The sequence below is a fragment of the Canis aureus genome, chromosome 29, assembly GCF_053574225.1.
Source record: "Canis aureus isolate CA01 chromosome 29, VMU_Caureus_v.1.0, whole genome shotgun sequence".
NCBI lineage: Eukaryota > Metazoa > Chordata > Mammalia > Carnivora > Canidae > Canis > Canis aureus.
In genome coordinates, this window is record NC_135639.1 from 32,586,959 (window position 1) to 32,614,751 (window position 27,793).

At 39.8% G+C, this 27,793-nt stretch overlaps 1 protein-coding gene across 2 annotated transcripts in view; it reads left to right on the forward strand.

The window, feature by feature from the left end:
• The window catches only part of LOC144301362 (cytochrome P450 2C21), a 34,018-nt gene extending 6,639 nt beyond the window's left edge, over nucleotides 1-27,379 (forward strand). The window contains exons 2-10 of one of the 2 annotated variants that reach the window (XM_077878318.1): nucleotides 3,675-3,763; nucleotides 5,655-5,817; nucleotides 7,536-7,685; nucleotides 9,820-9,980; nucleotides 11,786-11,962; nucleotides 12,917-13,058; nucleotides 15,724-15,911; nucleotides 20,031-20,172; nucleotides 26,723-27,379. In XM_077878318.1, coding sequence (XP_077734444.1) covers nucleotides 5,697-5,817; nucleotides 7,536-7,685; nucleotides 9,820-9,980; nucleotides 11,786-11,962; nucleotides 12,917-13,058; nucleotides 15,724-15,911; nucleotides 20,031-20,172; nucleotides 26,723-26,904 — 1,263 coding nt within the window. In that variant the 5' untranslated portion in view covers nucleotides 3,675-3,763; nucleotides 5,655-5,696 and the 3' untranslated portion in view covers nucleotides 26,905-27,379. Of the gene's footprint in view, nucleotides 1-3,539; nucleotides 3,764-5,654; nucleotides 5,818-7,535; nucleotides 7,686-9,819; nucleotides 9,981-11,785; nucleotides 11,963-12,916; nucleotides 13,059-15,723; nucleotides 15,912-20,030; nucleotides 20,173-26,722 lie in introns of those variants that run through there. The other variant, XM_077878317.1, reaches the window with a different exon arrangement.
• The last annotated feature ends 414 nt before the right edge of the window (nucleotides 27,380-27,793 follow it).

The window sequence follows — 27,793 nt, forward strand, 5'->3', positions numbered from 1 at the left end:
GCTGCCTTCTTTCTTCTCTAGGATTTTGATGGTTTCCTGTCTCACATTTAGGTATTTCATCCATTTTGAATTTATTTTTGTTTATGGTGGTCCAGTTTCATTCTTCTGCATGTGGCTGTCCAGTTTTTCCAACACCATTTGTTGTGGAGACTTTTTTTCCATTGGATATTCTTTCCTGCTTTGTTGAAGATTAATTGACCATAGAGTTGAGGGTCCATTTCTAGGTTCTCTATTCTGTTCCATTGATTTATGTATCTGTTTTTGTGCTGGTACCATACAGTCTTGATGATTATAGCTTTGTAATACAACTTGAAGTCCAGAATTGTGATTCCTCCCACTTTCCTTTTCTTTCTTTTTTTTTTTTTTCACTTTGCTTTTCTTTTCAACATTACTTTGGCTTTTTTTTTAAGTGATTTATTTATTTATTTATTCATGAGAGACACAGAGAGAGAGAGGCAGAGACACAGGCAGGGGAAGAAGCAGGACTCGGTCCCAGGACCCCGGGAACATGACCTGAGCCAAAGGCAGACACTCAACCACTGAGCCACCAAGGTGCCCTGATACCCTATTTTTTTTTATTGGAACATTGAGTCCATTTACATTCCAAGTAATTATTGACAGGTATAAATTTAGTGCCATTGTATTACTGTAAAGTTGCTGTTCCTGTAGATTGTCTCTGTTCCTTTCCAGTCTTTGTTGCTTTTGATCTCTCTTTCCTGCTCAAAGGGTCCCATTTAGTATTTCTTGGAGAGCTGGTTTAGTGTTGATAAACTCCTTCAGTTTTCACTTGTCTTGGAAACTCTTTATCTCTCTTTCTATTCTGAATGATAGCCTTGCTGGATAAAGTATTCTTGGCTGCCTGTTTGTTTGTTTGTTTGTTTTTGTTAAGATTTTATTTACTTATTCATGAGAGACACAGAGAGAGAGAGAGAGGCAGAGACACAGGCAGAGGGAGAAGCAGGCTCCATGCAGGGAGCCCGATGTGGGACTCGATCCTGGGTCTCCACGGTTAGGCCCTGGACCGAAGGTGGTGCTAAACCACTGAGCCACCCGGGCCGCCCCCTTGGCTGCCTGTTTTTCCCATTTAGCACATTGAATATATCATGTCACTCTTTTCTGGCCTGCTAAGTTTCTGTAGACAGATCTGCTGCTAACCCTATGTGTCTACCCTTGTAGGTTAAGGACCATTGTCCTGTGCTGCTTTCAGAATTCTATCTTTGTGTTTTGTAAGTTTCACTCTGATATATCTTGGTGTTGATTTGTTTTTGTTGAATTTGAGGGGAGTTCTCTATACCTCTTGGACTTGAATATCTGTTTCCTTCCCTAGATTAGGGAAGTTTTCAGCTATAATGTGTTCAAATAAACCTTCTCCCCACCCTCCCCACCCGGGATTCCCATGATATGGCTACTATTGTGCTTTATGGAATTGCTAAGTTCCTTAAGTCTATATTCATGATCTAATAGTTTTCTTTCCCTCTTCAGCTTCATTATTTTCCATAATTTTATCTTCTCTATCACGTATTTGATCTTCTTCTTCCATCCTCATTGTGATTACATCTGGTCAGTTTTACATCTTAGTTATACCATTTTTTAAATTTCAGCCTGACTAGTTTTTAAGTCTTTTACCTCTGCAGCCAGGGTTTCTCTGGTGACTTTTGTGCTTCTTTCAAGCCCAGCTAGTATTCCTCCGACTATAGTTCTACATTTTTTTTTAATATTTTATTTATTCAGTTGAAACAGAAACACACACACACATACACAGAGCATGATCATGAGTAGGGGGAGAGGCAGAAGGAGAAGGAGAAGCAGACTCCCCACTGCGCAGGGAGCCCAATGTGGGTCTCGATCCCAGGACCCAGAGACCTTGACCTGAGCTGAAGGCAGATGCTTAACCATGTGAGCCGTCCAGATGCCCATGTAGTTCTAAATTTTTGGTCAGATATCTTGCTTATATCTGTTTTGAGCAAATCCTTAGCTGTGATTTTTTTCTTGATCTTATTTTTGGGGAGAATTCTTCCATCTTTTCATATGTCTAAGTTTCTGTCTTTTGTATATTAAGAAAGCTTATCATGGGGAATCCCTGGGTGGCTCAGTGGTTTAGTGCCACCTTTGGCTCAGGGCGTGATCCTGGAGTCCCGGGATCGAGTCCCACGTTGGGCTCCCTGTAGGGAGCCTGCTTCTCCCTCTGCCTGTGTCTCTGCCTCTCTCTGTGTGTCTTTCATGAATAAATAAATAAAATCTTTAAAAAAAAAAAAGAAAGAAAGCTTATCATGTTACCTGCTCCTGAGAGTAATACTGTGTTAAGAAGGAGTCATACACTGTCCGGGGCCTGGGGCTTCAGGAAGTGTTCTGGTATATGCTGTGTGCACCCCGTTGTTGTGTTTTAACGGCTTTTTCCCACAGTTCAGTCCTCCACAGTGTTCCTCCTTGTTTGCAGTGGGGAGGGTTTGGAACTTTAACTAGTTGTGCTTTGATTTGTTAAGATAAGCCTTGCATCTGCCACATCCTCTCCCTCCAATCGTGTATATTTGTTTTCTTAATCCTCAGATCAATTCCCTAGTTGTTCAAACTGATTTGATGTTGATCTGTGTTTGAGGGATGAGGCAAGGTCAGGGCCCTTTTATACTCTGCCATCTTAACTCCTCCCTGAAGGCACAGTTTTAATACCTCCGATGTTAAAATTATTTTAATATTTTTTTCTGTTTTCTCAAAGTTAGCTTCTTCAGGAGTTAGTGTTCTGATTTCTAAGTGTGATGTTTGTTATGCCTCATTGGATTTTCTCAAATACTTTTTTGAGTCCTGAAGTTTTGTTCATATCTCTAAGTTTCTAGACACTTTCAAATATAGTATTGAACGCTAGAGTATATTTCCTTGCCTAACTGAGAACCAGCATTGTAGGCTCTGGTTATAGGACTCTCACTGGAAATGGATGTGCAGGGGGAAGGATGGATAATATCACCGAAGGGACTTGCCACTGTTTGAGTGATTTCTTTCCTTGACGTGGTAGATTTCTGTCTCCTATCTACCATCTGTGGATCCTGCAGCCCCTTTGGGAGTTAAGTGTCAAAACTCTTGACATACAGAAAAGGGCTCTGCCAAGAAAGTTGGGATATCTCTCCTTTTCTCTAGAAGAGACTACCTCACTATACCTTTCTTTTTTTTACCCTGCCTCCTCCTTTCTGTCTCTTAATTCTCATTTTTCCTGGATTTTCTGGGAAAAGGCACTAGGAGTGCTTCTTTCTTCTGCTCATGTAATGATAAATTTTGACGTAAGATATTCTTTCATCATTTGTCAAAATCATGAATTCCAGCCCTTTGAAAATCTGATAGCTTTCAATTTCACTATTAAAATATGACCATCTCTGAAGTGTTATTGTTTTAATTGAAATTACTACTGAAAACCTAGATATTTATCAACATTAAGATGACTGTTTTTGTTTTAATTTCTACCAATGGGTCAGAGTCCACTGAAGATAAAATAATTATTTACCCAAAAGTTCAAAGACTTTGTGCGTATTTGATAATCAACTTGAACTTAGTATTTATAAAATCTTTGGATTCCAAGCTTTCAACTGCATTTACACAAAGCACAGCAATGGATCTCTTCATAGTTCTGGTGATATGTCTTTCTTGTTTGATTTCTTTCTTTCTGTGGAATCAAAATCGTGCCAAAGGGAAGCTGCCACCTGGCCCCACTCCTCTCCCAATCATTGGAAATATTCTACAGATAAATACTAAGAATGTCAGCAAATCCCTAAGCAAGGTAGGTATGATACTTTCCTTCCAGTTGTTTGCAGTTACAGCCCAATATCTAAATAAAATATGATCCCAGACACCATGTTTTAAAGAAGTGGTTTGAAAGGGAAGTATCAGGATGTCTGGGTGGCTCAGTGGATGAGCATCTGCCTTTGGCGCAGGTCGTGATCCCAGGGTCCTGGGAGCTCATGAGGAGACTGTTTCTCCCTCTGCCTATGTCTCTGCCTCTCTCTGTGTGTCTCATGAATAAATAAGTAAAATCTTAAAAAAGAAAGAAAGAAAAAGAAATAAAGAGAAAGAAAGAAAGAAAGAAAGAAAGAAAGAAAGAAAGAAAGAAAGAAAGGCAAGTGTCCATTGTATATTCAGATGTGACTTTAAGTGGTATACAGCTGGAAGGCTGCCAGAAAATAAATCCGTGAGATAATTGTTGAAATTTCCAAAAGAAGGAATTCCCTGTCTGTAATGTGACTAGTAATTATTATTTAATAATTATTCTTTGGTAAACTCTAATGGCAACGAAACTGCTTTCAGTTAAAAAAAAAAAAAAAAAACAAAGTTCTACTGATTTACAGAGTCACAACACTAAATTTTCCTAAAAGCGCACATTGATTTTTTTAAAGATTTTATTTATTTATTCATAAAAGACACACACAGAGAGGTAGAGACATAGGCAGAGGGAGAAGCAGGCTCCCACAAAGAGCCCAATGCAGTACTGAATCCCAGACTCTAGGATCACAACCTGAGCCGAAGGCAGATGCTCAACCATTAAGCCACCCAGGCATCCCTCAGCCCAGGTCTGATTTCAAGGTCGTGAGTTCAAACCCTGTGTTGTGCTCCACAGTGGGCTTGGAGCCTACTTAAAAAAAAAAAAGAAAAAAAGAAGAATATTGGTCGTTAGCATTAGAGCAATGTGATGTCATCGACTCTCATGTTAGCGTTTGCCTTGTGAAAATATCGCTCTGGTTGCTTTATAGAGAATGAATTGTAAGGTAAGTTGAAAAAGTATAGGTCCTACATCATTTAGTGTACCAAATAAGCTGCCATGTCAGAGAGATCCCAATAACACAATGGCTTTAAAGAAAACAGGAACTTATTTCTGTCTCACAGAATGATATAGAGGTGAGTGCCTCTCTTCCTTGAGGTCATTCAGAGAACCAGTTTTTCTCAGTCTTGTAGTTTACCATCCTGGGCGCCTAGGCTATTGTTCTCATGTGTATGGACACAGTGGAGCTATCTCCTTGCTGTCAAATTTCAGTCCATGGGTAGGGGGAGAAATGGAGGGCATGCATTTACCATTAAATGCATGCCCTACACCCAGTGTAGGATTTGCACACATCATTTCTGTTAATAGCGGTTCATGCAAACTTAGTCATATGGCCACATAGGGAAGCTGGGAAATGTCTATGACTATATTGTCAGATCCTTATGTATTATTATGTAGCAGTCTGTGTACTAAAAAGATGTGGAGAGGGGATAATGAGGGATGATTATGTGTCTACACAGGGGCAAGAGGAGGGATTTCCCTTAAACAGGACAAAAAATACATCATTTATTGTAACTATAGGAAGGAAGGAGAAATTTGATGCAGTTATAGGTTTGGCAGATAAAAGCTAATAAAATAGTATGAATAAAATCCATAATATAGTCCCTGTCACATAGTAGAAGCTGAATAAAGGATAACTGTTGGTAATGATAATAATAATAGCAACATTCTAACAATATGATAATTACCACTTAATATGATTTATTAAATTACTATTTCTAGAAGTTGAAATCTTTTGTAATGGGTGAATGAATATTAAAATGCCTCTTTGGTAAGATTAAAGCTATTTCCCTCACTTATCTACATTTCTAATTTTGAAATTCTACTACTCTTGTACCTCCTATTCCTTTCCCAGCTAGCAGAGAATTATGGCCCTGTGTTCACTGTGTATTTTGGCATGAAGCCTACCGTGGTGTTGTACGGGTATGAAGCGGTGAAGGAAGCTCTAATTGATCGGAGTGAAGAGTTTTCAGGCAGAGGCCATTTCCCATTGTTGGACTGGACCATACAGGGATTAGGTATGTCTCAATTTGGGGAACGTATGTGGGTTTGTATGTCGCAAAGACTCTGAAACAGGCTAAGGGATTGAGACATTGTAAATATTTAGAGAAATTTATGAAAATGTCATAATTCCAACATTTTTCAGTAAAGGATCATTAATCCATATTTTAGATTATGAAGGGGACTCAAAGTCTCCGTGAAACAGTAGATGCAATGGAAGCAAATCATCTCACTGTTAGTGTTGTATGAATTTGTGTTCATTTTAAATTATGGCCAGTTAAGCTAATGTTAATTTCAGTTAAGATAATAAGAGACTGAGAGAAAAGAGAAGAGAGGGAAATGACTCAGTTATCCTAGTCACGAAACATTTTGCTTTCTGGCCTGAGTCATGGTGGCCAAGAGGCTATTTTAGGAAATTCATATAGTATGCATGGAGCCAACATAGGTTTAAGATATTTTCAGCTTTGCCTTCAATCTTTTATTTTTCTAAAAAAAGCATAAGATATATTTGAATCCAATAGAATACAATGCATAAAGTACAAATATGCTCTGAAAAGAGGTTTAGGGAAAACAGCATAGTGAGTACATATGGATTGCAAGTGATAATAGGAAAACCTTTTTAAATTGAAGTAATTGAACTGTCTTCCATTTGTTTTTGGAGCTGGCCTTATGCTGTCCGGCCCTCTGGTGGGTCACTGGGTTCTGCAAAAAGAGATAAGGCCTGAATGGGGTCACTTCCTCTTCCACATTGTTCTTTAAAATCTTTATGGACAAGTTTCCTATGAAAATTGTTTTTTCTCCTGATTTTGTCATGGCTCTGGAAGTCTGACTGAACTTCCATGGTATTAAGACCATATTTCATGGGGGCACCTGGGTGGCTCAGCAGTTGAGCATCTGCCTTTGGATCCTGGAATCCCGGGATAAAGTCCCACATCGGGCTCCCTGCATGGAGCCTGCTTCTCCCTCTGCCTATGTCTCTGTATCTCTCATGAATAAATAAATAAAATCTAAAAAAAAAAAAAAGAAACCATATTTCATGAAAAAGACTTAACACAGAGAGAGGAAATGTGAAAATGAGGAGGAATATATTTTCATGAACTTCTTTCCAGTGCGTTCTCCCCTCCTCTTGAGAACTGACTCTTTTTGTTGCCTCGCCTACAATTCATTTACAACATACAGAAACCAGCCCTGAAAATTTTCCCTATGACTTGGATTCACAATGACCTGTGTGATCACAGAGCATTTTGTCTCCATGATCATCAGTAAAATGCAGACAAAACATTTGGTTCACAGTTATTCTGAGGTTTGAAGGAGCCAACAGATGAAGAAGGGTTGAGCAATATGTCAAACCCAGAGTCTTGACAGATCCTAGGCTGGGTTAACAGGAGGCTGGTAAAGCAGGGCTCATTGGAAAATCCTGTGGCTGGCACCACTGTATTTACATCCCTGTTTACGTGTGATTATTATTTGCTGAGATAAAGACTCTCAGCTGGAATTCATGGTAATGGAAGTCATTCTCTTTTAAAAATTTTTTTTTATTTTTTAAAATACTTATTTACTCATGAGATACACACAGAGAGAGGCAGGGACAAAGGCAGAGGGAGAAGCAGGCTCTCTGTGGGGAGCCTGATGCAGTACTCAATCCCAGGACCCCAGGATCATGACCTGAGCCAAAAGGAGACGCTAAACCACTGAGCTACTCAGGTGCCCACCCCCCCAATTTTTCTTCTGATAGGAATTGTTTTCAGCAACGGAGAAAAATGGAAGCAAACCCGGCGTTTTTCCCTGACAGTTTTGCGGAATATGGGGATGGGAAAGAAGACTGTTGAAGACAGAATTCAAGAAGAGGCCTTGTATCTAGTGGAAGCATTAAAAAAAACCAACGGTGTGTATTTCTTTATGTAGTTAACAGTAATAGTTTGGGAAGACTATATGCTGTTTCAGATAGGTTACAGAGCGACCTGACAGTTCAAGCACAAAAGAAGTTTCTATTTTGCTCCCATAGCAGTATTAAGAGGTGAAGTGGTTGGCATGATAGCCTTTTCAGGCACTAGCTTGATAAGAGACCTGATGTCTTTCTTCAACATGTGCATTCCAGTGTCATCCAGAATTTATCTCCTTGCATGGTAGCAGAAGAAGCAAAGACCCAAGAAAAGGGTAAATTGTGTTTTCAGTAGGCTAGGTATGGCCATGGGACACCAAACTCCATTCCCATCCCATGGGCTCTAACTCAGTCACAGGGCCACACCAACTCTAAGAGGAACTGGGAAATGTGGTTATCTGTGTGCATAGGACAATGAGGAGAACATGGATTTTGGTAATGAGCTAATAGTTTTTGCCACCACACCTTGCAAAATGAAGTAATTTCTCTAGTAAGTTCTCGGGAACATCACAAACATTTCACTATAGCTGTATGTCAGGTCATTATGCTGAGCACTGTAAACTTACTCAGGGCTGTCAATGTTACATTCGTAAAACTGGGGGAAAAAGAAAGCACTGGTGGTTCAGGGGTAGGATTCACGCCAAATCCAACTCAGTGCTTAGGGCTGCATTATAGCTCACCTGGAGGAGTGTGAGTGTGAATGGAGGGAGCTTCAGTAGCACGAGCTGGCTTGGTGCGTGCGTGCATGCGTGTGTGTGTGTGTGTGTGTGTGTATGCAGGAGTGTGAGAGGAGGTGCAACCAATTAGTGAGTGAGTTATCAATATTTTTAATTTTTTTTAAGATTTTATTTATTTATTCATGAGAGACATAGAGAGAGAGGTAGAGACACAGGCAGAGGGAGAGGCAAGCTCCATGCAGGGAGCCTGATGTGGGACTCGATTCCGGGTCTCCAGGATCACGCCCTGGGCTGCAGGTGGCGTTAAACCACTGAGCCACCCAGGCTGCCGTGGCTTGATGTTTTTATGGTGGTTAAGGGATGGGGTAGGGAATGAGAGTTTCTGTGTGCAAGTAAGTGGTTGTATAGTTTAAATGTCTTATTTCCAAAGGAAGGAACACTTGAGCTTTTTTATCAGTTTGTCCAGATGTGAGTAGAAGAAGAAAAGGTGTGGTTCAAAATTTATTGGCAGCCAAACATCAAAAAATGGAGTCATGTTGGGCAGCCCGGGTGGCCCAGCGGTTTAGCACAGCTTTCAGCCCAGGGCGTGATCCTGTAGACCGGGGATGGAGTCTCATGTCGGGCTCCCTGCAGGGAGCCTGCTTCTCCCTCTGCCTGTGTCTCTGCCTCTCTCTCTCTCTCTCTCTCTCTCTCTCTGTCCCTCATGAGTAAATAAATGAAATCTTAAAAAAAAAAAAATGGAGTCATGTTTTGTATATAGGAAGCCAGGTTCCAATACTATATAACGTATTTCTTCAAATATCCAAATGGAACTCCAATTTCTCTAATTATTTTTCTCTTCCTCTTTCAGCTCTACAATGCTTTCCCTCTTTTAATACATTACCTTCCAGGAAGTCATCATGTGTTATTTAAAAACATTGCTAACCAATTTAAGTTTATTTCAGAAAAAAATAAAAGAACACGAAGAATCTCTAAACTTTAGTAACCCTCGGGACTTTATTGACTACTTCCTGATCTTCTCTTCTACAAGAAATGCACACCCAACTTTTTTCAACTATGTTTTATAAAATATGGTTTCAAGTATCTCCAGGCTCCTGATTTTCTTATTTGGTTGCTCAGCTTCCTCCAGGTATCATGAAGAAATATCCACACCAAAAGCTAAACTTTACAGCTTTCAAGATATTTTAAAGTGACTTCCTTTGAATTATCCAGTGGTTCTTATTTGGAGAATAACATAAATAGAACACTTGGAGAAAATTAATAAATGGGCTAGCTGGATTAGATAGCTTTGTTTGGGCAAACCATCAATTTTAGGCATGTTGAGTTTATGGCAATGATGACACATCCAGGTAATTCCGATATTTAAATGAATATCCAAAGTCAGCCCTTCTCCAATCATTTTAAACAATCAACTTGAGATTAATATTAAAATTGTGCTCTTTTAAATTATATTGTTTTAGCATCTCCCTGTGATCCTACTTTCCTTCTGGGCTGTGCTCCCTGCAATGTGATTTGCTCCATTATTTTCCAGAATCGTTTTGAGTATGATGATAAAGATTTTTTAACCTTGTTAGAGTATTTTCATGAAAACCTTCTAATTTCAAGCACCTCCTGGATACAGGTAAGGTCAAGATTCTCTTTAAATGGGAAATAAGGGGATCCCTGGGTGGCTCAGTGGTTTAGCGCCTGCCTTTGGCCCAGGGCATGATCATGATCCTGGAGTCCCGGGATCAAGTCCTGCATCAGGCTCCCTGCATGAAGCCTGCTTCTCCCTCTGCCTGTGTCTCTGCCTGTGTCTCTGCCCCTCTGTGTGTCTCTCTCTGTGTGTCTATCATGAATAAATAAATAAAATCTTTTAAAATAAATAAATAAATGGAAAATAATTTTCTAGCTAATCTGTTGCTCATGCTTACCTCATCCCTTTGTCCTGTTTCCAAATGGCTAAAATAATGTTTACCAGACTATCATTTGCAACCAATTAGTGAGTGAGTTATCAAATCAATTTAATGTATTGAAATGATATTTAAAACATGAAATATAGTGGGGCACCTGGGTGGCTCAAGTTAAGCATCTGACTGGTGATACTGGCTCAGGTCATAATCTCAAGGGTCATGGGATTGAGCCCTGGCATCAGGGTCCATGCTTAGCAGGGAGTCTGCTTGAGATTCTCCCTCCCACCTGATGCTCACTTGCTCTCTCACTCTCTAAAACAAATCTTTAAAAAATTATTTTAAAAACCATGAAATATAGTGATAGAGAAATGTAGTATAGTACATCAATTATAGCAAAGTGTTTTTTTGAGAAACCTTTTCTATATCCAATAGATGAAGAGGGTGATGATATGAAATGTGTTTCTTACTACAGTACAGTCTCAGAAAATGTTAGTAACTTATGTTACTAAGAACTAAAATTATGTGTGAACCATAAGGTCATGATGTGTTCCCCCTGGAAAGGACTCTAGAGAACAAAGAGTCTACTCATTTTTTGGAACAAGAAACTATCACTAAAATAGCCTAGCCAAGACAAGGAATGAGATAGACCTGGAATCTAGAGTTCTCAGTTCTCTACGTAGTTTGATACAAGCTACTGGAAAGAATAAATTGCTTCAGTGTCACCAAGAGCATTAACTCATGAGGTACTGTCTAAAGTAGAATCTGTAGGGATCCCTGGGTGGTGCAGCAGTTTAGCGCCTGCCTTTGGCCCAGGGCGCGATCCTGGAGACTCGGGATCGAATCCCACATCGGGCTCCTGGTGCATGGAGCCTGCTTCTTCTCCCTCTGCCTGTGTCTCTGCCTCTCTCTCTCTCTCTCTCTCTCTCTCTGTGTGTGACTATCATAAATAAATAAAAATTAAATAAAAAAAAATAAAGTAGAATCTGTAAATTCTAGGACTGGCCATGGGCTGATGAATAAGGGCAGTGTGCATATTCCTGAGAGTATAAAATCCCTAAATAACTAAGTAATTTGGGCATTTCTTTAATCTCTCTGGTGCAGTTTCTTCATTACAAAAAAAAAAGGTTGTAAGCCTTGTAAACTTTTTTAGGTGACTCTGTAGAAATACATGTAGGTAAACTGGGATGAACACTAGGTTCTAGCTCTATTACGAGATTGATGTCTCAGAAGGTTGACTGACCTTTCTGAACCTCAATATTCACCTTTGGGAAAAGATGGTATGCTCCTGGATTCCTTCACAGAGTTATGGCTAGGAAAGAAATTTAAATGGTTTTGAAATCACTTTGTGACTCGTGCATCCTGTAGGTCCAGAGATTGTGTCAGTTCCCTGTCCTTCAAACTCCAAGTACGTCATAGTACAGGAAGCATATCTTACTCCTCTTTATATCCTCAGCATAAACTAAGTGTCTGATTCATAACATAGGCCTGTAAAACTTTGCCGAGTGAATTAATGAATGATTCTTTCCTCTTTCAGCTCTACAATGCTTTCCCTCTTTTAATACATTACCTTCCAGGAAGTCATCATGTGTTATTTAAAAACATTGCTAACCAATTTAAGTTTATTTCGGAAAAAATAAAAGAACACGAAGAATCTCTAAACTTTAGTAACCCTCGGGACTTTATTGACTACTTCCTGATCAAAATAGAAAAGGTAAAATGTGACCCTTTATCTTTGTGGGTGGTGTGTGTGATTCATGGATTAGATTTGTTCTTCCCAGTGAAACTGCGATATTAAAACAAATGGTCCAAAAAATAAATAAATAAATAAAACAAATGGTCCTTCCGAAAGATGTATTAATTGCTTGTCTGACCTCTTGCTTGTGCAAACGATATTGGGTATCTTGAGATATAGCTAAATTCTCACTGAAAATGGCTTTGCAGGTTTTATATTTATCATGTTAAAGCTGGTTCTTTATTTGAGGGCAGATTGAAATATACACTCACACACTTCAAGATTAATGATACACAACACATCATCCTTCATTGAATAAGCTCAGCAACTGGAAGATGTAACCAGAGAGGGAACACAGGAATGGATAGGGATCTACAAAGGCTTACTTTGGAAAGGCAGTAGGAAATCTTCACAGATGAGGTAGGTTCTGAAGAAACTTTAGCTTAGATGAACAGAGACAACATAGTAGGTCCAGGGATCAATAAGCGCAGTGATCAAGTGTGTGGAATTTTCAGAGAGGTGATCTTAATTGTAACTGACGAATTGTCACGGGTTTAATGATTGATGAGTTGGGAATAACGATGCACTGGCGGGGTGAGTGGTTCAGATGGCTTGAATGGGAAAATTAGACATTATTAAATAGGCAATAGATGCTAGAAGTGACAACGAGTAGCAGTGAGGAGTTGATAAAAATTGTGTTTCAAAGAAATTGTAGAGCAACTGATCAATTCTAGGGGATGAGAAAGTGAAGAATCGGAAAGGACTTGTTGAAAGTTTATAACTCTGATTATATTTTAACTGTTGGAAGGAACCCTAACAACTTTCTAATTGACCTGCAGCTGTAGCACTCACACCAAATAACTATGTCATATTGAGTTAAGTCACCTCTGAGACTCTTTTATTTACCAAGTAATTGTAACACATTGTTTGTAGGAAAAACACAACAAACAGTCTGAATTTACCATGGACAACTTGATCATTACCATATGGGATGTGTTTAGTGCGGGAACAGAGACAACGAGCACCACCCTGAGATACGGACTATTGGTGCTATTAAAGCACCCAGATGTCACAGGTATGGTCACAAGTGTTGGGCAGGGTGCAATTCCACGTAGAAAGTGACAGGTGACACTGACAATTGTCCCACTCTTCACCTGCCTTGACAATACACACAAAAAATTTTCTATCTTTGGTACATCTTCCCATCATTGGATAAATCAATTCAAATTCGTTTATAGTACATAAAAGGAAATGAAATATTCAAGCAGCAGCAGAGATTTGAAGGGCACAGCTCACCATTTTCCCTGCTGTGGTGGAATGTCCCTGATTTACTTCCTAACAGATGCAAATAGCAGAGTTGTCTTAGGACCTGGAAGAATCAGTCTTCCACTTGCTCTAAGAAGATACCATTTGATACACTTTGCATGGTCAGATAAGTATATTTTTGTCAGAAGATATTTCTACTCAAATTCACTTGCAATGTAAGGATTGACTCAACAAAAATTACAGTGTCTTTATCAAAGAGACTCACTCTCTAAAAAAAGTTATATACAAATAAATTATTTTCAAATATATCCTTTTGGGCAAATAAATTCTTCCTCACAAACATAACTTCTCTTGCAAATGCAACCTTTCCCCTTTTGCTTCTCTTTTTTATTGAGTACTCATTTTTTTTTTTTTTTTTTATTGAGTACTCATCTAAGGAGATATTTCCTTCCCTACTATATCATGTTCTGTGCTTTGGCACACCGAGACACTTTTTTAAAAAAAATTTATGTATTTATTCATGAGAGACACAGAGAGAGAGAGAGAGAGAGAGAGAGAGAGAGAGAGGCAGAGACACAGGCAGAGGGAGAAGCAGGCTCCATGCAGGGAGCCCGACGTGGGACTCAATCCCGGGTCTCCAGGATCAGGCCCTGGGCTGAAGGCGGCGCTAAACCGCTGAGCCACCCGGGCTGCCCCGAGACACTTTAACACAGTTACATCTCAGGAGGCTTATCCCTGTGACATCGGCACCACATTACTCTCCTTTGTGTAAGGTCCTCCTGTCCTCCCAAGGTAAGTAAGAAGTGCTCTCCAAATGGTGCGATTTGGAAGCATAGCTTTGAAATTCCTTTGCTCTCACTCATGGGATATAATACTGTGTTTCCCTTAGGTGACACAGACTCTTTCAAGTCAAGTAACTTCCCTCTTATTAGATCCATGTTGATTATGACTACAAATACCGTATGACAGTTGTCTCTAGATCTTTACATCTTGTGTACATTGCAAAAGCCCGTTTTGTGTCCTAGCTCCCTATTGCTTCCATGTTCATTTCTTCTTGCATCATATCCATTTATATTTTTTCTTTCTTCCCATTTTCATCCCTCCCTTCGCCATTCTCTAAGCATTCTGATTTTATAAGTAGGTTCCAAACCACTTTACATAGTCACTCTCTTCTAGATGAAACTCCAGCTTCTCAATCCGAGAAGTTTAACACTTCTCTAGAATTCCTGTCTTCCTTATAGCTATCAAACCACAGAATTGTCACATGCTCCATTAATAAAGACATCTCTTCAGGTAGTAGATAAATACCATTTGACCAAATAGCAACATGATACTGGAGAAAATGGGTTCTAGACTGACTACAGTGACTTCAGATTCTGACTTTATTAGTAGGTAGCTATGTGATCTCTGACTCATGACTACTCTGCATATCTTGGTCTCTCATCTGTTTAGGGGAGATGATACATTCACAGAATCTTTCCCTCATAGGAGAAAGCTAATAAATGGTTAACTACTGAACAGTCCTAGTAAAAGAGCATATTTTGCAATATTTTGCAAATAAAGGAAAAATTGTAATTTGCTAACAAAATTACTTTCAGTAATCTTACTCAATTGCTAACATTGTGGGTTTGGGAATGAGAAAGACCACATAACACCTGGGTGGCCTTAAGGAATATATTTACTTGTATGAGTCTGTTCCCTTATTTTTGAGACACATAAGATAATACCCAACACACAGGACTGTTTTGAGGAATTATAAAGTAATGTAATACATTGTACAGCATGCCTGTCATATTTTGCATTCTAAATAAATGTTAACTTCCTATGTGCTGAGTCAAACATCTTAGTTGTTCTATTTATTAAACATTTATTGCACTGGGTAGTTCTTACCCTCTTGGAACTTACCTATTTAAAACAAAAACTGGCATATACAAAGTGGTTAAACAGTATGGTTTGTAGTGCGCTTTTAAGACCCAATATCCATAAGTTTATCAAACAAAAGTACACAAAATAGAGAAATCAGAGTTGGATCTCATGGTATAGTTTGTTTTATATGTACATTTATTTAATTCTCTAATGAGACTCCAATTTGCCCAGGAAACAGATTTCTTTTTCTCTCCCCTTTGGAAGTAGCCATATGTGATTTTTCCCCTTTCCCAATATCCTCCCACAATGTAACCATGATTAAGATCAAATCAAGGGGTGCCTGGGTGGCTCAGTCAGTTCAGTGTCTGACTCTTGGTTTCTGCTCAGCTCATGATTTCAGGGTCATGAGATTTGGTTTTCTGTCAGGCTCTGAACTGAGTGCAGAGTCTGCTTGGGGTTCTCTCCTCCCTCTGCCCCTCCCCTCAAGTGCACATGAGCTCTCTCTCTCTCAAATAAATAAAATCTTTCAAAAAAAAAAAAAAACACAAAGGAAGACCAAATCAAAAGACATTTCCATTTCACATAAATTCTGATTCCTGTCTTGCCAGCTAAAGTCCAGGAAGAGATTCATCGTGTAGTTGGCAGACATCGGAGCCCCTGCATGCAAGATAGGAGCTGCATGCCCTACACAGATGCTGTGGTACATGAGATCCAGAGATACATTGATCTTGTCCCCAACAATCTGCCCCATTCAGTGACTCAGGACATCAAGTTTAGAGAATACCTTATTCCCAAGGTGAGAGATATTTCATTGCTACTACTTAAGGAATTTTTTTAAAAAATTAAAAATATGTATATGTATATATATATATATATATATATATATATAGTTGAGAATGCAGACAGGGGGAGAGGGAGAATCTCCAGGCTCTACACCCAGCCTGGAGCGTGTCCAGGGGCTCAGTCTCACGACCATGAGATCATGACCTGAGCCAAATCAAGAGTTGGAGGCTTAAGCCACTGAGCCCCTCCAGGGCCCCCTCCTTAAGAATGTTAGGTTATCAAGTATCACAACAGTAGGATTATAGATTACCTAACCATGTACAGGTATGACATAGTCATAACCCAGGCATCTTACCCTCTGGCCACATGCTCCTTTCCTTTTACTTTCTTGATAAAATTTTATAAATAATAGTGCTTAGACTCCCACAGGATTTTCTTCATAATATTCATTAGCAAGACTGCTTACTACCTGTTTTCTTCTGAAAGTTTTGTGGTTTTAGGTCTTGTGTTCAATTATTTAATTCATTCTGAGTTAAGTTTTGAGTGTAAGATATGGTCCAGTTTTCCCAACACCATTTATTGAAGAGATTGTCTTTTCTTGATTGTATATCTTGGCTTTTTGTTAGTAATTAACTGACCATTTATGCATGAGGTTTATTCCTGGGTTCTCTATTCCTTTTCATTTATCTAATGTGTCTATTTTTATACCAATATCATGCTGTTTTAATGACTATAACTCTATAATATAATTGGAAATCAGGAAGTGTGATTCCTCCAGCTTTGTACTTCTTTTTTTTTTTTTTTTAATTTATGATAGTCACAGAGAGAGAGAGAGAGAGAGGCAGAGACACAGGCAGAGGGAGAAGCAGGCTCCATGCACCGGGAGCCTGACGTGGGATTCGATCCCGGGTCTCCAGGATCGTGCCCTGGGCCAAAGGCAGGCGCCAAACCGCTGCGCCACCCAGGGATCCCAGCTTTGTACTTCTTTCTTATGATTGCTTTAGCTATTTAGGATCTTTTGTGGTTCCATACAAATTTTAGAATTGTTTGTTCCATTTCTGTGAAAATGCCATAGGAATCTTCATAGGGATTGCATTGAATCTATAGATGGCTTTGGGTGGTATAGATATTTTAACAATATTAATTTTCCCAAACCATGCGCATAGAATATCTTTCCACTTATTATGTGTTGTCTTCCATTTCTTTCATCAGTGTCTTATAGTTTTCAGTGTACAGATCTTTCACCTTAGTTAAATTTATCACTAGACTTTTTTATGCCGTTGTGAATGGGATTATTTTCTTAATTTCTCTTATGGTTTATTATTAATGTGTAGAAATGCAACAGATTTTTGTATATTGATTTTTATCCTGAATTCATTTATTCTAACAGTTTGGGTGCAGTCTTTTTTTTTTTTTTAATTTTTTTTTTAAATTTATTTATGATAGTCACAGAGAGAGAGAGAGAGAGAGAGAGGCAGAGACACAGGCAGAGGGAGAAGCAGGCTCCATGCACCGGGAGCCTGATGTGGGATTCGATCCCGGGTCTCCAGGATCGCGCCCTGGGCCAAAGGCAGGCGCCAAACCTCTGCACCACCCAGGGATCCCTGGGTGCAGTCTTTAAGGTTTTTTTATTTTTACTTTTTAAAGAAGATTTTATTTATTTATTCATGAGAAACACAAAGAGAGGCGGAAACATAAGCAGAGATAGAGGCAGGCTCCCTGTGGGGAGCCTGAGGCAGGACTCAATCCCAGGATCCCGGGACCACAACCTGAGTCAAAAGCAGACGTTCAACCACTGAACCACCCAGGTGCCCAGGGTTTTTTCAAATCTACAGTATCATGTCATCTTCATACAGTGGCAGTTCTACTTCCTTTCCTATTTGGATGCCTTTTCTTTCTTTTTCCTGACAAATTCTCAGACTAGGACTTTTAATACTATGTTGAATAAAAGTGGTGAGAGTAGGCATCCTTCTTTTGTTCCTGATCCTAGAGGAAAAGCTAAAGCTTTTCCCTACTGAGGATAATGTTAGCTGTGGTCTTATCATATATGGCCTTTATTATGTTGAGGTACATTCCCTCTGTATCTACTTTGTTGAGCATTTCTTCAATGCTTTTTTTCTGCATCTACTGAGATCATATGATTTTTAGCCTTCATATCACAATGATTTGTGGATGTTGAACCATCCTTGCATCCCTGGAATCAATCCCACTTGATTACAGTATATGATCCTTTTATTGTACCATTCAATTTAGTTTGCTAAGATTTTGTTGAGAATTCTTTAAATGTTTGGTAGAATTCACCTGTGAAGCCATCTGGTCTGGGAATGGTGTCTGTTGAGAGAGTTTTGTTTATTCAATCTTAGTTATTGTTCTGTTTTTGTTTTTTGTTAATTTTGGGTCACATTTCCTTCTTTTTCACATGTTTAATAAATTTTCGCATGTTTGCGGTACCTAGCTGGCTCAGTCAGAGGAGTGTGCAACTCTGATTTTAGGGTTGTGAGTTCAAGCCCCACATTAGGTTTGGAGCCTACTTAAAAAAAAAACTAATTTATTATATGCTGAACATTTTGAATGATGCCTTGTGGAGAATCTGATTATACTATCTTCCTTTGAAGGACATTGACTTATTTTGGCAGACAGCTAAATTACTGACAAAAGTTTTTCAGTCTGTTAAGCTTACTATAATTCTTTCATTGTGGGTTAGTTTCACTTTTGAATTTAGTTTTTATGCATGACCCTTAGTCCATTGTGGGTTCTTTTAACCTAACAATTTACAAGTTTGGGGGCTACCACAAAAAATCTGAGGTGCCAAGAAAGTTCTCTTCACCCTAGCTGGGTTGGAATCTCAACTCCCCCATCTCTGCATAACATCTGATATCCAGCTTCAGTTCTCAAGCAATCATACAGGGACAGGCTTCATGGAGTTCCCTCCTATGTGTGTGTCACCCAACCTATAACCATGGACTTATAGAGAATAGTGGTAATCTTTTTTGAGTGAAAGCATGTGAGCAGTGGGGAGGGGCAGAGAGAGAGAGAGAATCTTTTTTTCTTTTTAAGGATTTTTTAAAATTAATTAATTGATTTATTTATTTATAGATGGCATAAGCAGGGGGAGGGACAGAGGGAGAGAGAATCTCAAGCAGACTCCATGTAAGTGCAGAGCCAGATTCAGAGCTCGATCTCATGACCCTGAGATCATGACCTAAGCCAAAATCAAGAGTAGGATGCCCAACTGACTGAGCTATCCAGGCACCCATAGCATGTGGTAAAATAATCTTTGTGCAAAAGTATTTCTTGTATTATCTCATTTTATGTGTGCAATGTATTATTTACTAGTGCAAATTTATTGTTTACATTTTACTAGTAATGAAAATGTGGCATGGAAATGTTAAACAAGTAACCTATAATCACAGAGCTTAATTTAATAGAAAGATTGGATTGATTTTGAAAACTAAACTCCAAATCGTTATGTTACACCGTATCTGTGAGCTTAAGAAAACCCTACTAGAAACCAGAAATGCTCTCATTTCAATAAAGATATGCAATAATTCAACTGAAAGAGCACAATGGGAGGAGGGGATATTTAACCATTTGTCATCTTTTTTTAAAAAAAATTATTTTTAAGTAAGCTATGTACCCATGGTGGGGCTTGAAGCCACGACCCCAAGAACAGGAATTGCATGCTCTATTGACTGAGCCAGCCAGACACCCTCAGTTTGTTATCCTTGAAAGTGAAGGGTTTTCAGGAATGACCACTCAAGTATGATTTTGAAGACCTCATACTTGGTTCCAAAGAGAAAGCTGACTTTCAGTGGCTTGAGCACTTTTAGATAATACTGCAATTTATTTGTCAGGAACAATGCATTCTAGGGAGATCCCTTAATTTTCTTAAAAGAGCATGCTAGAGTCAGGCCACAAACTGAATAGAATGACTTTGGAATCAGTTAATAGTGCCTTGGATTAGCATTACAGGATTTAAAACCTGTTAGAGTTGGTCATTAGTTTGTTCTGTGACATGGAGTAAATAAGTTCTTTTTGTACCTCTCTCCTTATCTATAAAACAAAAGGATTTCAAGCTCCATGACCTTCATTATAATTCAGTTTATCTGTTTGTTTTTGTTTTTCATATTAGGGCACAACCATATTAACATCTCTGACTTCTGTCCTGCATGATGAGAAAGGATTCCCCAACCCAGATCAGTTTGATCCTGGCCACTTCCTGGATGAAAATGGCAGCTTTAAGAAGAGTGACTACTTCATGGCCTTCTCAGCAGGCAAGCAAGTTTCATTTTTATCTATGTATCGGGGTAGTGAGATGAGGAAGGGCTTTACGTGGCGGCTACTCTGGGCTAGATAAATTGTCATTTGCATGAGGCTAGAGGCATCACTCCCAATGCCCAGGTTACTTCTTGTTTGATTGGAGGCTGCGCTTGCCAAGTTTGGCTCCAGAACCCACCACTGAGGTTCCTAAGAAGGGGCAGTGGGTAGAGTAGATAGAAGGTAAGGGAAATTTGAGTATCTCCCTTTAATTTGTCAGAGTCCTGGGAGGAAACAGGTGGCATATTCAAAAGTTAAAGAGAATTTAATCATGAGACTATTTTCAGAGGTATGGGCAGGATTAAGGTAGGTGACAAGGTGTGATAAAGCATTCAGGACCAGCATCAGCAGAAAGATGTTACCATCCTAGGTCAGAAAGGGTGAGAGGAGGGCATTACTGGAACCTAAATAGAACTTTAGGAAAGAAGGAGTGGATGCCTCAACAGGAAATGTATCTATAGCAGAGCAATATAGCCACTGCCTAAATTGTAGCCTGGCAGGGTGGGATAAGAGAATAAATACTCTGACCTTGTTAATATCTAATGCTCTGAATTTATTCAGAATCCAGAAGGGAACTAACTTTTCGGTTTATGCAGTCCATAGAAATCAGCTTCCTGAACAGAGTAGGCACAAAAGTTAAACACAAAATGGAGCTGGAAAGTGGGAGAAAGGAGAATATTCAGCAGATTCCAAAGGAGAATAAAAGGGGGAGGGAGGAGGATAAAGGGCCCTTCCTGTAGAAGTAATTGAAACCAAGACAAAAACAGATTTCCTTTTGATTGAATATATAAGAAAAATAAGTGTCAAGCAACACTTGCACAAGATTATGAGCAATGCCCAGAGATGATCACAAAGCAAGGTACTATTATACTACTCCTTATCTTTCTTCCTATATTTTGGGCCCATTACTGTATAATGAAGAGAAACCTCAAGGAGTCTCAAGTCACAGGGCTTGTAGACCTGCGTTTGCCCTGACACTGTGGGTATTATTACAAGATCTGAGGCCTTACCTTAAGAGCTTAGGCTCCAGTATGTGAGACAGATGAATAATTATAATTTCATCTGAAAGGTGCTATTTTAGAAGCATTAACAAGTGTTGTAGAAAACAGAAAAGGGAGTTATATACTCTGAGCACATCAAATAAGTTTGGGTAGACGAAATGACATCTGAGCTGGATCTAGAAGGATATGGAAAATATCAACAGGCAGAGCAGAAAGGAAGGCTGGAGGACTGACTGGAATCCAGATAACATTAGAAACTGTCTGTTTGGAGATAAGTGATTAGTTAATATGCTTGTGGCTAATTTGTAATATTTCTTTTTTTCCTACCTCCTTAGTTAGGATGATGTATATACCTCATTTTGCCTGTCTTTGGAATTTCTAGGTCTGTGTATATTCTCTCTACATATGAAATTAAATTTGATTTTCTTCTGTTAATTTGTCTCATGTCAATTTGATTCTCAGTCCAGCTAAAAGGACCTTGAAAGGGACAGGGGATTCTTGCTCCCAACAATTGCTATGTCAGCTGGATACCTTAACTCTCTGGACACTGCTCACCCCATACACCTTCTGCTGACAGAATGTAAGATTTCCTACCATGTCAGTCTCTCAGAATATCTAGAGTCTGATGGAGCGAGAATGGTATTTCTCTCTTTCTAAATTTATTTTTTTTTTAATTTTTATTTATTTGTGATAGTCACAGAGAGAGAGAGAGAATGAGGCAGAGACACAGGCAGAGGGAGAAGCAGGCTCCATGCACCGGGAGCCCGACGCGGGACCCGATCCCGGGTCTCCAGGATCGCGCCCTGGGCCAAAGGCAGGCGCCAAACCGCTGCGCCACCCAGGGATCCCTCTCTCTTTCTAAATTTAGATTAGCAGGAGAAAATTTTTGTGGAACTAGTTCCTTGGGCTTAGTGACTCTTGGTAAATTTGGTAGAGTCCTCTTTGGTAACTGATCTCTTTTCCTCCAAGAGACGCTCTTTGTTTTCCTTTGTGTCTTTTATGTTGTTTGTCATACAAACTTTAATATAGGTTAATGGGCCCATGAGGTAAAGCCTGTTGCTTAAGGACATCTTGGAAGCCAAAGCTGCAGAACTGGCAGACACAGATTGAACACTTAAAACTGCTAGAACTAGGACACCTGGCTGGCTTGGTTGGTGGAGCGTGTGACTCTTAATCTCGGAGTTGTGGGTTCGAGCCCCATTTTAGGTGTGGAGATTGCTTAAAAAATAAAATCTTAAAAAAAAAAAGCTGTTAGAACACTCACCACCTCAAGAAGGCTCCAGTGATAGGATAAGTTGGTCAGAGAACATAAACTTGAAAAACATTTATCTTAGTTTCTATCTTTCTGAGTTTTTAGAGTGCCCAATCTTTATGAGCGCTTGCCTAGGATTGACAGGAGGTCACCTGCCAGCCTCAGGAAAACTTCTGGGCAGTAAGATATATTGTAAAACAACACATAATCCCCACAGCCGCAGTGGAGGGGGAGAGAGCAGGGAAGTGGCGGCTGGGAGGGCAAGTGGGCTTTTTAAGGGGTTGGTGTCTGCTGGGGTGACAGGTATTAGGCTTATTTATTACTGGTGAGATAGGCCAGGGGCGACTGCCCCTGCCCTTATATGGGGTCTGGGTAAAGTACGGTTCAGGCTTCCTGCATAGGTCCAGGCTCCCCTGATGACGTGTCCGGTGTCCTCCGGGCGGGTGGTGCTGCCCGGAAGGTTCTGAGGTGGGGGCCACAAGGGGGGGGGTCCGCCGCTGTCTTGTTGGTGCCCCCCCATTCCCCATCCCTCTTGATCCCACCCGCCCAACAGAGATAAACTTATGTTCAGTACTTAATGTCTCATTATTTTATCTTACTTGGAAATGATCTAGATATTCAATTAATTTAGCTTAACATTTAGCAAAACTTTAAACTTTTACAGAACTACCAAAATCTTTGGTAACCTGAATTTTTACCTACACATGATCTCAAAGTTGCAGGATCAGGCTCCTTTGTTGGGCTCCATGCTCAGTGTGGAGTCTGCTTCAGATTCTTTATCACCCTCCCTCCCCTGCTCTCTTGCTCTCTAAAAAGTAAATAAAATCTTTAGGGGATACCTGGGTGGCTCAGTTGGTTAAGCATCTATCTGCCTTGGGCTCAGGTCATAATCTCAGGGTCCTGGGATCGAGCCCTGTGTTGGGCTCCCTGCTTAGCCCCCTGCTCATGATCGCTCTCTCTCAAATGAATAAATAAAATATTTGAAAATAATAATAAAAGTTTGCCTACAAACCTTTTTATCTTATCTACATCTAACTGACTTGTTCTGAACAGTTTAGACTACGTATAAAATATTTTGAGGCATCAAAGTCAACCATCATTTTTTTCTCATAAAGTTTGTGAGAGATAATATGAATTTATTTGACTTTTAGTAAACACGGGCAGGCTACAAGTTTTATATTTAATCCTGATAACTCTAAAGACACAGCTATTTTAATTAAACCAACAACTTTAAGTTAGTTTTATTTTTATTTTTTAAGATTTTATTTATTTATTCATGAGAGACACAGAGAGAGGGAGGCAGAGACACAGGCAGAGGGAGAAGCAGGCCCCGTGCAGGGAGCCCGTGGGACTCGATTCCAGGTCTCCAGGATCACGCCCGGAGCCAAAGGCAGCCAAAGACTCAACCGCTGAGCCACCCAGGCATCCCTTAAGTTAGTTTTAATACTGAGTATTTTCCCTGATCACATAAACTTGAAAAACATTTATCTTAGTTTCTATCTTTCTGAGTTCTTAGAATGCCCAATCCTTACGAGGGCTGCCTTCAACTAAATGGAACTCTTTTACAAATTCAATTTAGCAAATTGAAATGAGAGAAAATATCTCACATTTGCAACATGGGACACATACACACAAATAAGATTATATATATATATATCCCAGGTCCCCAGGATCACGCCCTGGGCTAGAGGCGGCGCTAAACCGCTGAGCCACCCGGGCTGCCCTAAAAATATTTTTATAGCTTAGGTTTTTACTAATATTTGTGGGGAGGACATCATAGGCCCAATTTTCAAATACCTCCCTCTTTTTCTTATTTCTAATTTCTGTTCTTTTATCTTGTCAATGGAGTCCCTGAGGCTAGCCATTAAACTAGGACAATTGAAAAAACAACAACAAACAAAAGTAGGACAATTGAGAGGTCTCTATTAAGAAAGTTTTTCTTGGGCAGCCCGGTGGGCTCAGTGGTTTAGCGCCTGCCTTCAGCCTGGGACATGATCAAGTCCCACGTCAGGTTCCCCTCATGGAGCCTGCTTCTCCCTCTGCCTGTGTCTCTGCCTCTCTCTTTCTCTCTGTGTCTCTCATGAATAAATAAATAAAATCTTAAAAAAAAAAAAAAAAGAGAGAGAGAGAGAGAAAGTTTTTCTTTTTTCAAACAGCCAATTTAAAGAATCCATGAGTGGGATCTGTTATGAGCAACTCAAACTAATAAGGCTTTTAATGCTTTAACCAAAGACACAAGAGGCATCCAGTGAGAGGGCATAGATGACGGAACCCTTATGATCCTAAAGATTTTTCTCATAATTTGTCTAAGAAAGCAGAGGCCTTCATTACTGGTCTCCAGTGAAATCATGAGATGCCTCTAGTCACAGACTCAGTAAATCTGCGACACCGGGCATGTGCTCCTGTAATGGAACTTTCCAGCACTAACAAAGATTGAGAACATAAAGGTTCCTATAGGCTGAGACCTCTCATGACAAATACCCTTGAGAGCTGGTGTGGTCAGAGAGAGAGAGAGAGAGAGATAGACTCAGATCCCATTCTGTTTGGCTGGCCACCAAAGTGCACCCTGGCAAGTACATCCTCTGGATGGTGGAGACCAAAGAGAATATTCTCACTGGTCACAAAGCCAAGCTCTTGGGACATAGAACAAGACAAAAGGAAAAACTTTACCTAGTTTTTCTTTTGGCTAAACTTTGGGTCTCTTGGATCCACACTAATACCTAAGAGGGATGTGCCACAGGGTTAACGATTTACAGTGTGTTTTTACAGTGTGCCTCACTGCACACCTCATTTTCTTGGGTTGGTAAGTGATCAAGTGTCAATCTAACCTGTTCTGTGACCAACTTATTACAGGAGCCATCTTGAGGTGGTGAGTGCTATCATAGCTTTTATGTGTTCCACTCATGCCTATCAGTTGTGGAGCTTTGGTTTCCAAGATGTCCCTTGGCAACAATCCTTAACCTACAGCAAACTTTATCTAAACAGGTGCCAGTCTGATGAGAACCATGAACTCACCAGCCTGTGGGGCTGGCTCAAACAGCAGGCTTATAGGGCCTATGCCTACTTTCTGCACTATGGTAATTGCTTTTTATTACAAACGACATAAAAGACACAAAGGAAAACGAAGATCATCTCTAGTTAATCTGTTTCCCACAAAGAGGACTCTACCAAATTCACCAAGAGTTGCTAAACACAAGGAACTAGTTCCACAAGTATTTTCTCCTGGTAATCTAAATTCGGAAAGACATGGGCAGTCCCAGTGGCGCAGTGGTTTAGCGCCGCCTGCAGCCTGGGGTGTGATCCTGGAGACCTGGGATCGAGTCCCACATCGGGCTTCCTGCATGGAGCCTGCTTCTCTCCGCCTGTGTCTCTGCCTCTCTCTTCGCTTTCTCTGAATGAATGAATAAATAAATCTTTTAAATAAATAAATTCAGAAAGACAGAAAAAGGACTCTCGGCATTCTTGCTCCATCAGACTCCTCAGATTCCAGAAGACTGACATGGTAGGAAATCTTACCTTCTGCCAGTTGTATGTCAGATGTCCCAAGGATCTTCTGGCTGCAGCTGTGTCTGTGGCAAGCAGTGTCCAGTGTGTTAAAGTATACTACCAATTCTGCCAGCTTTCTAGGAAGAGGAATTTTCCTCTGCCTTTCAGGATTCTTCCCACTGGGACTAAAAATCAAATTGACATGAGCCAGATTAAGAGGAGAAAATCAAATTTAGTTTCACAGGTATAGGGAACCCGTAAAGACATGAAATTCCAAAGAGAGCAATATAGGCCTCTGGGACATTCTGAGCTAAGGAGAGTGGCAGGAGTCTGGGGATTCAAAGGGGAGGAAGCCATTAGCATGAAGGTGAGAGGAGAGGTTTCAAAAACAAAGGTTGCCCTGTTATACAGAGAAGTCTCTTAGATAAAGAATAATCTGTTAATTGCTCTCTTCCTGGTACAGACAGGCAGTTGAAGGAGAGGTAAGGAGCTTTTTTGAATTTGCTGGGTTTTAATTGCTTTTAATTTAAAATAATCTTTATGCCAAAGTGGCCCATCTAGGGGCAAGCTGCCCTTGCCTCTACACGTGCACACAAAAATACGTACTGAGGAAGTGAAGGAAGCCAAATTTCGGTGTAGATAAAAGAAGCCATGGATTAATTAGTCTATTAACATATTTATTTTCTCAGTCCATATTTATTTAAGCTTCCCTGTGTGCTAATTCAGAAACAGAATTAAATGAATATTGAATTTATATGTTGTTTTTAGGGAAGAGAGTTTGTGTTGGAGAAGGCCTGGCCCGCATGGAGCTGTTTTTGCTACTGACCAATATTTTACAGCATTTCACCTTGAAACCTCTGGTTGATCCAAAGGACATTGACACCACCCCAATTGCCAATGGGTTGGGTGCTACACCACCTTCCTATAAGCTCTGTTTTGTTCCAGTCTGAAGAAAGGCCAGGCCACCAGATTGCAAAGCCACACTGACCTCACCTGAACAAGCCAGATGCTTTTCTGTCTTGTGTGTCAGCCACCATCCACCTCTCCTTTCACATCAGGAAGGACATTCCTGACCCTTTCTTTTCATTGTCTTTATCCTTTAAGATTCAGTTCAAATTTCCCTGTATGAAACAAAATTCTTTTTTGTAATCCAGTCCTAAGATTTCATGCTGTATCTCATATGCAGTGTATACCAATGTAAGGTACTTTATTGTCATATTTTCTTCCATTAAAAATTAAAAATTGGGACGCCTGGGTGGCTCAGCAGTTTAGAGCCTGCCTTCGGCCCCAGGGCCTGATCCTGGAGTCCTGGAATTAAGTCCCATATCGGGCTCCCTGCATGGAGCCTGCTTCTCCCTCTGCCTGTATCTCTGCCTCTCTCTGTGTGTGTGTCTCTCATGAATAAATAAAATCTTTAAAAACAAATTTTTTTTAAATGCATGAAATTCACTCATTTCTTCCTCTTATCTCTTGATAGTTTAGCATGTGTAATTTGTTTTTTCCCAGTGGTTATTAAAAAATAATTGTGATACACATTTGTATAGGTATGTATATATGAGTATGTCCATGCAGGTAGAAAACAGGGGAAGGTCATTCCAGGCAGGGGCAATAATGTGTGATAAAATATGAATTTGTTGCTCTGTCCAAGGATGCCCTTCCTGCTTCCCCCTACTGGTTAAACACACAATTGGAGACACATACATACATAGACATAGTAAGGCAAAGAAGAGGGGAGGATTATATGTATATATGATTATATTTGAATATACATATACAGAAATATGTGTTTTATGTATGTGTATATACCTATATATTTATATATCATATACCTATGATTTG